This window comes from Pezoporus wallicus, unplaced genomic scaffold (assembly GCF_028554395.1).
Source record: "Pezoporus wallicus isolate ANWC-B61680 ecotype Strahan unplaced genomic scaffold, APGP_CSIRO_Pwel_v1 contig_8372, whole genome shotgun sequence".
Classification (NCBI taxonomy): Eukaryota; Metazoa; Chordata; class Aves; order Psittaciformes; family Psittacidae; genus Pezoporus; species Pezoporus wallicus.
The window spans coordinates 241,491-252,643 of record NW_026640907.1 but is presented as its reverse complement, the minus strand read 5'-3'; the positions used below and the strand labels follow the sequence as shown (position 1 = coordinate 252,643).

The 11,153-nt window shown below is 57.4% G+C and overlaps 1 protein-coding gene across 1 annotated transcript; it reads left to right on the top strand.

Annotated features, from left to right (window-relative positions):
• Positions 1-3,025: 3,025 nt before the first annotated feature.
• On the top strand, positions 3,026-9,616 carry WDR73 (WD repeat domain 73). The gene is made up of 8 exons (XM_057421181.1): positions 3,026-3,068; positions 4,459-4,526; positions 4,681-4,769; positions 5,437-5,525; positions 6,132-6,199; positions 6,958-7,116; positions 7,935-8,309; positions 9,266-9,616. Exons 1-8 carry the CDS (start codon positions 3,028-3,030, stop codon positions 9,502-9,504), a joined length of 1,128 nt encoding a protein of 375 aa, XP_057277164.1. The 5' UTR covers positions 3,026-3,027; the 3' UTR covers positions 9,505-9,616.
• Positions 9,617-11,153: the final 1,537 nt, after the last annotated feature.

The following is an 11,153-nucleotide window of genomic DNA, read 5'->3' as shown; positions in this document are numbered from 1 at the left end:
GGGCAGGGGTTAGAAACTTCAGCCCAGGGAAGAGGAGCAAAGAGAGGAGGTGCCCTGTTACGTTTGCAGGTGATGCACCTAGAAATTGAATCATGGAATAGTTTGGGTTGGAAGGGACCTCAAAGCTCCTCCAGTTCCAACCCCTGCGACGGGCAGGGACCCCTTCCATAGAGCAGCTTGCTCCAAGCCCCTGCGTCCAACCTGGCCTTGAACACTGCCAGGGATGGGGAATTCACAACCTTAACATCATCATCACTGGACCAAAATAAGCTCCGTTCACTCAGAAAGTGCTGCACTAACCCTGACCTTTCCTTCCTCCAGGATGACCTAACAGAGGATGAGTTCTGAGCCAGAGCTGAGCCTCTGCAGCACACGAGGCCCCTGAGGGCTGCCAGAGACAGGCCCAGCTAAGAGAGCAGCCTCGTGCATCGCTGCCTCTGAGAAGCTGCAGGACAGCTTTGCTCTCCCCAAGTCCGACCCGTTAGCTGGGGGTTGTTCAGCTTTAAACAGCAAAGTTACCTTCGAGGCATTAAACAGGGTTTGTTCTGGTTTCTCTATTCAATAAACAGCTTGTTTTCAGGAGGCAGCTCCTCCAAAGGGCTCCAGCTCTGCTTCCTAGGAAATTTACTGTACCAGCATTCCTGGTCATCATGGGCCCTACAGACTCCATAGGCACATGGCAGGAGGTATCTCAACAAGGGGTTGGTTTTGGGACTGATCCTGCTTGGTGCCATGGACAGTGGGATCCAGCACCCTCAGCACGTTTGCTGATGACACCGAGCTCTGTGGTGCAGTGACATGCTGCAGGGAAGGGATGGAATCCACATGGACCAGGACATGCTGGAGGTGGGATCATTTGAGCCTCATGGAGCTCAACCAGGCCAAGGGCAAGGTCCTGCCCCTGGGCTGGGGTATTCCCAGGGCAAACACAGGCTGGAGGAGATGGGATGGAGAAGCCTGAGGAGAAGCTCCCCATGACCCAGCTTCAGTGAGCTCTTGAGCCCAGAACCCCCCCGTGTGCTGGGCTGCACCCCCAGAGCGTGAGCAGCAGCTCAGGAAGGGGATCCTGACCCTCTGCTGCATGAAGGTGAGCCCTTAGAGCAGCTCCAGTGTCTAAAGGGGCTGCAGGGAACCTGGAGAAGGGCTGAAAGAAGGGGTCTGACTTCCCTCTTTCCACCCATTTTCCCAGCACTCCATAGGACCATAAATCCCAGACTGGTTTGGGTTGTAAAGGACATTAAGATCATCCGGTTCCAAACCCTTTCCATGGGCAGGGACACCTCACATTAGACCACGTCACCCAAGGCTCTGTCCAACCTGGCTTTCAACACTGAACACTTCTGCCTCTGTGCCTGCTTTTGCCCTTGATCTCTCACTCATTTCTGCACTGACAGCCCTGAAGCATCCCCAAGCAGAGAGTTCAGACAGCACAACCCATGCCTGAACCCTTCACATCACCCAGAAACATCCTCAAGCACTGCAGGAGCTCAGGAAACCTCCCTACAAACCCACCCAAAGCACCTCCACTCCTCGCTGACAGCACAGTGAAAAGGAGGGGGAAATAACCAGCCCAGAATGCCAACTAACCCAGGAGACACTGCCCAGGGTCAGAGGCTCACATCAAGATGGATTTCTGTCCAAACCAGGTGTTCTTGATTATTCCACAGCCACCTCAGAAGCTGGAGGCTGCCACCTTCCAGTGCTGTGGAACACAGGCACCGCTCGCCTCACAGCACCCGCACAGCTGAGCTGAGGCAGAAGGCAGAGAAAGCACAATGGTAATAAACCCAGTTATCAGCAGTGATTGTCAAGTGTCTCCATCACCGGCGCCGAGCCCAAAGCTGGAGGGGATTTGCTGCACTGAGCCTTCAGCACCTTGTCTGAGCCTCCCTGGAGAGGAATGGATCCATGGAAGAGCAACCACCTCCTGCAGGCATTGGGCTCACACCCAGGAACCTTGGTTTGAGCAGCAGCCCCTTGGCACGGGCAACCGGAGTCAATGTGATGGAGCCCAGCGCTTGTCAGGGAAGAGCTGAGAACAACACATGGTTAAGAACAGAACAGCAAAAGGTCCATGGGGAGGCCCAGGCTGCGCAAAGAGGTGGGGAATGAACCCCCTGCCCCTGCCACGGGCAGGGACCCCTTCCACTAGAGCAGCTTGCTCCAAGCCCCTGTGTCCAACCTGGCCTTGAGCACTGCCAGGGATGGGGCAGCCACAGCTTCTCTGGGCACCCTGTGCCAGCGCCTCAGCACCCTCCCAGGGAAGAGCTTCTGCCTAAGAGCTCAGCTCAGTCTCCCCTCGGGCAGGTTCAAGCCATTCCCCTTGTCCCAAGCCCCTCTCCAGCTTTCCTGCAGCCCCTTCAGGCACTGGAGCTGCTCTCAGGTCTCCCCTTCAGGAGCCCTCTCTTCTCCAGGCTGACCCAGGACTCGTACAGACCCACGCTGCGTTACTCATTACCCTTACAAACCCACACCTGTGCCTGCACCACCCACATTTCATCGCTCCTTTTATTAAAATAAGGTTTCATTTAGGACAACGCCACAAGACCTGAAGGTGTCCTCCCAGCACCGCCACAGGCTGCCCGCGGCGGGGCCCCACCATGGACACTCCCCCTTTGCGGCAGATCCCTACCACAGCCGATCCCCTTCATAAATCCCCTCCGCAGCCGATCCCCTCCACAGCTGATCCCCCCAATAGTGGATCCCCTCCACAGGGGATCCACTCCATAGCAGCTCCTCCTCCACAGCAGATCCCCTCCATAGCGGCTCCCACACCCACCCGATCCCCCCCCCTCGATCCCCCCCCCACCCGATCCCCTCCGCCCTCGATCCCCTCCACACCGGCTCCCCCCGCTCTCTCCCTCCTCTCCCTCCTCCCCTCCCCTCATGGCGCCGCTCCCTCCCCGCCTTCCCCTCCGCGCCTCAGGCCCCAGCCGGTTCCAGCCGGTCCGGACCCGCCCTTTGCCGGGTGGGGAGCGTCACTGCTGCGCGCCGCCGAGTGACGTCAGCGCCGCGCCGGGCCTCGCAATGGAGCGGGAGGACGAGTGGCTGCTGCAGTCCCTGAGCCAGTGAGGGGGGGACCGGGACCGATCCCGTTCCCGGTCCCATTCCCGTTCCCGATCCCATTCCCGTTCCCATTCCCAATCCCATTCCCGATCCCATTCCCGGTCCCATTCCCATTCCCGATCCCATTCCCGATCCCATTCCCGATCCCATTCCCAATCCCATTCCCTGTCCCAGTCCCATTCCCAGTCCCGTTCCCATTCCCGATCCCATTCCCCTTCCCGTTCCCATTCCCAATCCCATTCCCGATCCCATTCCCCATCCCATTCCCGTTCCCATTCCCGATCCCATTCCCATTCCCGATCCCATTCCCGATCCCATTCCCGATCCCATTCCCAATCCCATTCCCTGTCCCAGTCCCATTCCCAGTCCCGTTCCCATTCCCGATCCCATTCCCAATCCCATTCCCGATCCCATTCCCGGTCCCATTCCCGGTCCCATTCCCATTCCCGATCCCATTCCCGATCCCATTCCCAATCCCATTCCCTGTCCCAGTCCCATTCCCAGTCCCGTTCCCATTCCCAATCCCATTCCCAATCCCATTCCCGTTCCCATTCCCAATCCCATTCCCGATCCCATTCCCATTCCCGGTCCCATTCCCGGTCCCATTCCCATTCCCGTTCCCATTCCCAATCCCATTCCCGGTCCCATTCCCAGTCCCATTCCCGGTCCCGTTCCCATTCCCGATCCCATTCACCTTCCCGGTCCCATTCCCAATCCCATTCCCGATCCCATTCCCGATCCCATTCCCGTTCCCATTCCCAGTCCCATTCCCGATCCCATTCCCATTCCCGATCCCATTCCTGATCCCATTCCCGTTCCCATTCCCAATCCCATTCCCGGTCCCATTCCCGATCCCATTCCCATTCCCGATCCCATTCCCCTTCCCATTCCCGGTCCCATTCCCGATCCCATTCCCATTCCCGATCCCATTCCCCTTCCCATTCCCGGTCCCATTCCCGTTCCCATTCCCGATCCCATTCCCGATCCCGTTCCCATTTCCAATCCCATTCCCGGTCCCATTCCCGATCCCATTCCCGTTCCCATTCCCGATCCCATTCCTGTTCCCATTCCCAATCCCATTCCTGTTCCCATTCCCAATCCCATTCCTGTTCCCATTCCCAATCCCATTCCCGATCCCATTCCCATTCCCAATCCCATTCCCGTTCCCATTCCCGATCCCATTCCCGATCCCATTCCCCTTCCCATTCCCGGTCCCATTCCCAATCCCATTCCCATTCTCAATCCCATTCCCGATCCCGTTCCCATTCCCGGTCCCATTCCCAATCCCATTCCCATTCCCGATCCCATTCCCGGTCCCGTTCCCATTCCCGATCCCATTCCCAGTCCTGGTCCCGTTCAGCCGCCGCTCCTTCCTCCTCCTTGTCCCCGCAGGTACGAGGACCTGCACGTCTTCGAGCTCCAGGAGCCCACCCGCCTCCTCGAATGGGCCCCGGGGAACCGTGAGTGCGCGCTGGGCCTGAGGGGAGCCGTGGGGAAGGGGCGGCCATGGGGTCGGGACGGGGCCGCAGCATGGGGCTGTGCAGGGCTGGATAGCACCGCAGCGCCGGGGTATGGCCGTCACCGTGACCCTGTGCTTCACCCCCCCTCCCCGAGGTGTCTTCGTGGCCGGGTATGGAGAGGCCGGTGGGAACGAGATCCTGCAGCTGCTCCCGCCGCCCCCCATGCGGGAGGAGGGCACCAAGGTGGGTGCTGCGGGCAGGACGGCACCGACCGCATCCCGCGGGGCCCCTCGCCTTGGGCTCCCGAAGGCTGGGGTTCAGCGGCTGTTACCCGGGCCCTGCTGCGCTGCTAGAGGGCTTGGCCGGGTTGTGAGTAGGAAGGGTTTAAGTTGGTGGAGGGGAGATGTCGATGAAGGGGGGGGCTCTGCATCGGGGACTGCAGCGATGGGACAAGGGGTGATGGATTCAGACTGAAACGGGGGAGATTTAGGTTAGGTACAAGACAGAAGCTCTTCCCTGTGAGGGTGCTGGGAGACTGGGATGGGATGAATGGAGAAGGTTTGGGTGCCCCATCCCTGGCAGCGTTCAAGGCCAGGTTGGACACAGGGGCTTGGAGCAAGCTGCTCCAGTGGAAGGGGTCCCTGCCCGTGGCAGGGGTTGGAACTGGAGGAGCTTTAAGCTCCCTTCATCCCAAATCAGGCTGGGATTCTATGATATGATTCTTGACAGAGCTTTCTCCAGATCCTCTTTAACTGTTTGTGATCCCTCAATCCTACAGCTCCTGTTGAAACAGGCATTGCTGGGCAGGCAGAAGAGGGTGGCTTGTGTCTCTGCCTCTTGTCAGGGTGACCAACCACACCAAGCTCTGCATTGTTAAGTGATGAGAAATCACTTTGCTTCTGATTTCCAGAGCCTGTTTCCAGAGAGAGAATTCAAGGTGGAATGTGGTGGGTTTTCCGACCGCCCCATACACAGCCTGAAGTGTGTGCCTGGCACCAGGTAAGGCACCGAGGTCCTTTCAGGGCATATTGGAGATGCAGAAGGAGTTCATCCACTGGGAGAAAGCTCCTTTTCCTTCCTTGCTTCCTGACCTAGCTGTGAGAGTACGGAGGGGAGCTGCTGGCCAGTGACATGTAGTGCTCCTCCCAGCACCTTGCCTTGGTGTTTGGAGAGGAGCAGTGGTTGGGGTGCTCATCAGAATGGATTGCACCCTGCTGCTGCAGCCCTGCCAGCCCCAGGGGCTCTGTGTGTGTGTGTGTGTTCACAAAGGTTTCCTTTCCTGCTGTTAGACCAAGCAAACACACTTCCCTCTGGCTGAGTCATTTCACCCCTTCAGCTCTCTCCTCCCACACAAGCCCCTGATGCTACTCTGGGGCTCTTTGCACCATCCTTAGTCTAGCTCTTGTGGAATATGTGTTAATTCAGTGCCATTCCCTGGGACTGTTTACCCTCGTGTGAGGAGTTCCGGGATTCTGGTCCTTCCAGCCCCTTCTCGCCTCCAAGCACAGGCAAAAGCCTCCGAGCACGGGAGGAGCAGCAGGACACCTTGTCCCAGGCTCTTCTCTGCTCCTGGAGAGTTTTATGGGGTTCTTTTTGTTCTTCCAGTTTGCTGGTGACCAGTGGCCCACCAGACAGCTCCCTCCAGCTCTGGAAGGTGTCAGCAGAGGACTCTAGTAAGGAACAGACGTGTTTCTCAGTTAGTTTCACAATGCAGTCTTTGCATCAAGCATCTTTAGCTTCCCCTTTTGCCTGGGTATAAAATGAGGAGAGGAGCACCAGTCCCATTAGGTAACATCTTGAGTGACTGCCCTTGCATGGCAGGGGCTGGAGAAGGGCACGAGAAGGGTCTGTGCCAACTCTGGTGGCTTGGAAAGATGGGGACTTGCCAGCATAAACCTCCTAAGGGAATTAGGAGATTTAGGCCTCTCACAGTGGCTTTCCACTTAGTTGTAAGCTCTTAATCATACAAACAACCCCCTTCTTTATCCAGCTGGCACAGTGTTACCTTTGAAACTCCAAAGGTTGAAATAAAAGAGCTCCTTACACCACTTTTCAGGTTACTCCATAAACACCTCAGTTCTCCAAGCCTCTGTCTGCCGTAGAAAAAGGGTTGCTGTTGCTTTGCTACAGCAAAATTGGGAAACCCTTTGAAACCACCAGAAAGGAAGTGCAGAGCATTGTCAAAAGCTTTCTTACTCTTCCTCCTTGAAAATCAGCATCTTGCTTCACAACTTCCTATGTGTTTGGCTGGATTTGCCATGGTAATCCTGGCTGGATGTATTGGCACAGCGGGTTTATTCTGGTGAGGGCTTTAGTCGTAATTGGCTTCCTTATTGCTTTAGTAGGTCACTTTTAGCTTTGTGAAACAGCTTAATCTCAGGGCTTACTTGGCTCCTGATGTGCTTTACAGCTGCTCTTATCTCCCAAACAGATGTTATTAAACCTGTAAGTGCCATACCTACAGAAAATGGGCATCCTTGGGCTAGAATTGCAACCACAGCAGCCAGAGCCCAGTGGGTCCTGCATGGATCAACCCTTGACAGTGTCCACATTACAGAGGTGGAATCAAGGAAAAATATCGACGTGGCAGGTATTCAAGTCAGATGTCTGCTGGTGCAAAGCTTTGGGTAAAGCTAGAGGAGCTGCCCAAGCAGCAAACACTTCACTGCGTGGGTGCTTCCAGACACATGCCCAGGGGTATAAAGATGGATCTTGAAAGCAGTTACAATGCTCTGGGCTGTCTCCAGCTTCTCACTACTCCCGTGACAGTGATTCCTCAGGCTTCTGCCCCAGATCTGAGTCCTGAGAGAGCACTACAGATGGTTTCAGTGCACAGAATTGGGTTAGCAGAGGAATGCTGCTGCATGCGTTGGCCCCGACAAGGGAGGTGCTGGCCTCAGAGTCACATCGCTCACTGGCATCAGTTTGCTCCTGAGTGAGCTCTGTGTGACTCTGTGATATCCTCTGGCAGGTTGAAGCCATTCCCCTTGGCCTGTCCCTACATCCCTTGTCCCAAGCCCCTCTCCAGCTTTCCTGCAGCCCCTTCAGGCACTGGAGCTGCTCTCAGGTCTCCCCTTCAGGAGCCTTCTCTTCTCCAGGCTCACCCAGCCCAGCTCTCTCAGCCTGGCTCCAGAGCAGAGCTGCTCCAGCCCTCACAGCATCTCCATGGCCTCCTCTGGCCTCGCTCCAACAGCTCCACGTCCCTCTTTGTGTTGGGGACCCCAGAACTGCACACAGTGCTGCAAGTGGGGGGTCTCACAAGAGCAGAGAGGCAGGATCCCCTCCCTCAACCTGCTGCTCACGCTCTGGGGGTGCAGCCCAAGGACACAGTGCTTTGGAAGCCACCCCCAGGGACAAGGCTCAGCCAAATGCTCCTCACACCACCCGAGATCCTCCTCTCTTTTCCAGCCCCCAGCAGCAGCGAGGAGCTCAGTGGCCTGGCGTTCCTGGACTGCAACACCTTGCTCCTGTGCTGTGCCAAGGGGCAGCTGTACCTGGGTGACGTTCGGCAGCCACAGGCTCCCTTGGAGGCTGTGTGTGTCCCCTGGGTGCTGGGTGACGAGCGGTGGTGCATGGGAGTCAGGCAGACAGCTCCAGGCTCTGCCTCAAGCTCCCAGCCCATAGCTTGCCTCTCGAACAGAGGCCACCTCACCCTCACAGATGTAAGGAAACCCTCGGAGCCTTTGGCCTCAGCCAAGTGCAGCGTTCCCTCGCCCAGCTCTGAGGCAGAATTCCTGTGTGTGTCCTGGGCTCCTGCTCTGGAAGGCTGCCTTGCCATTTCAGGTATGTGCTCTGGGGCACAGAGCTCCTTTTCTGGAGGCTTTTTTTGAATCATAGAACGGTTGGGGTTGAAGGGATCTTAAAGCTCCTCCAGTTCCAATCCCTGCCACCAGCAGGGACCCCTTCCACTGGAGCAGCTTGCTCAGTCCTGCCCAACCTGGCCTTGAACACTGCGTCTACCTCTTCCTTGCACTGGAGTTCCAGTGTTTCACCGCCCTCACAGGAAGAACTTCTTCCTTATCTCCAACCTGAACTTCCCCTGTTTCAGTTTGAACCCATCACCCCTTGTCCTGTCACTGCAGTCCCTGATGAAGAGTCCCTCCCCAGCATCCTTGTAGCCCCCTTCACACACTGGAAGCTGCTCTGAGGTCTCCACGCAGCTTCTCTTCTCCAGGCTCAACAGCCCCAATGTTTTCTCGTGGGAGGTGCTTGAGCCCTCTTGTGAAGACGGGACCGTTTGAGCTGTGTCCTTATCAATTCCACCCCACCTCAAACACCCCAGGCAGGGGGTGGCTGTTCAGAGCTGCCCCTGGAGCCAGCAGACCTGGGAGCTCAATGTCCTCTACTGCTTCTCCCCAGCAACCACAGATGGAGCCTGGGTGGGTTTGGGGGGGCTCCAGCTTCCCTCCTGGGAGAACAAACACCCCGAGCTCTCTGCACTCACTGCCCTGACGGTGCCACTGACCTCCTGGCTGCAGGGACCCTGCTGATAACAGCAGCTGGGCAGCAAAAGCTGCCTCATGGCCAGGGCGTTGCAAAGTCCAACCAGTGAATGTGGAAGCTGGGGGGATTTGGCCCGTGTTCACCTCCGCAGCTGGGAGCTCAAGGCAAGCTCCTCAGAGGCTTTGGCTGCTTTGCTCTGCCAGGTTTTCAGGCTGAGCCTTTGGCCTGGTTTCTCTCCCAGCAGCACTGGAACAACGCGGTTGACTTGTGCTGTCTTTCTGGTTCCTTTTACCCAGGTTTCGATGGGACTGTGCACGTGTATGACACTGGGAGCTGGGACAGCAACGCCAGGCCAGCAGAACCAACCTTTGTCCACAAAGGCCACACGTTTGGTGAAGAGGACAGCAACGGAGACCCTCCCCTGGTCACAGCTCACACGTGGCACCCACAGAAACCAAGAACTTTACTGTCAGCAGCCAGCGATGGTTCCCTGAGCATCTGGGACTGGGTTCAGCCCGGAGGGACGTGTGGGTAGCTTGTACTTGTGGTGAGCTGCGAGGTGTTTCCTGTCTCTCTTCTCCTGCGGGGAGGCTGGGAGGTGGCCATTTGCATGCACAGACTCTGCTGAGCTGCTTGTAGTGAGCAGAGCCAACTGCAGAGAGCTCCTTTGAAACAGAATGTGAGCTCCTGATGGTGTGCTTGTTCCCCTGTCTCCAAGTGGCAGTGTAGTAGCCTGCTTGTATCTGCCGCCAGCGCACATCCTGCCACCGTTTTATCATAGCCCCACGTCCTGCCTTGTCACACACGTGCTCTTCAGAAGCACAGAGCCACCACAAAAGGCGTAGTTGGAAGAAACAAGCTGCTCTGTGGTAGATTTAACCCATTGTCCCCCCGCCTGCAGCCCCCAGGGGAGGGCTGTGCACCCCATGGGGTGCTGGTAGATCATCACGTGCGTGTGTCACGAGTAGGGTGGCCTCTGCTCAGGAAGCCACAGCCTGCAGACGGAACAGGAACAACCTCTGCTGCCCCAGCCTGCTGCAAGCTTTGTCCTGCCCCTGGCTGAGCAAAGGCACTGGGATGTTCTGGTGCGTTCCCCCCCCAGCTGGAAGTTGAAATGCAATGGAGCTAATAGGAATTCCTGGGCTTGAGGAAGCCAGGCACTGGGTCTGCTCTGTTACCAAGGTTCTGTTTAGTGAGGGGGGGACTCTGCTTCTTACCCTGACCATGCAAACCAGCCTGTTTCAGGGAGCAGCTGAAGAGGGGTACAGGCAGGAGGTCCCTGCCTTGCTCTGGCACTGCAGTTTGCTCCAAGCTGCATCTTGCAGGGCAAAGGCTCACAGAGTACGTGCCAGGCTGCATCCTGCTTCCCAGCACCCCACATTCCCTGTCCCCTCATGCCTTCCACTGCCTGTTTCTGCAGTCAGGATGGTGGAGAGGGCTCTGGGAGTTGAGCCTGGGTGGGCTGGGTGCTGCAGTGGGTGGCTTGGGGTGAAGGTTGTGCTGGGGAAGCCTTGGAGCTGGGAATGTGCTGTACTGACCTTCACTGCTGGGTCAGGGACACGCATGTTTGCCTGCGGGGGCTGAGGCTGGAAACCTCTGTCTGCCATCTGATAACAGAGGGAAGCTTCTCATGGGTCTTCTCCCAGCACCAGCTGTGTGGGCTTTGCCATTCCACACCCAAAACTGTCCCAAAACTATCCCTGCCTGTGTGGCAGTGTGAAACAGGGGCCTGTGGCCTGCCTGAACCCGGAGGGGTGATGCTTTGAAGCCCTTGTCACCACCAGCAGTGGGAAGAAGAAAGCCCCTTTGAGCCCAAAGGAGCTGAGCGCTGGTGCAGCAATGCCTCCTCTCCACCCCTGGGAGGTCCCCAGCAGAACCAGTCCAGCTCTGGCCATGTCACACTGGGGTCTTGCCAGGGGCTGGCAGGATTTGAGCCCCAGTGAGGGGCTGCAGAGGGCTCCTGGCTTTCCAGGCTCTCCATGTCAGGTACTGGGTCCATGGGAGCACTGTGTGCCCATGCCCTGCACTGGGATGTCCAGAGTGGTGAGGGCAGGAGGTTCTGGGCCGAGAGTGGGACCTGGAGCAGTCCCAGCAAGGGTGGTGTGTGGCTGATGGATGGAGGGTGCCCAGGGAGGGATCCTGGAGCTCGGGCACTTCTGGGAATCACAGAATCATGGAATGGTT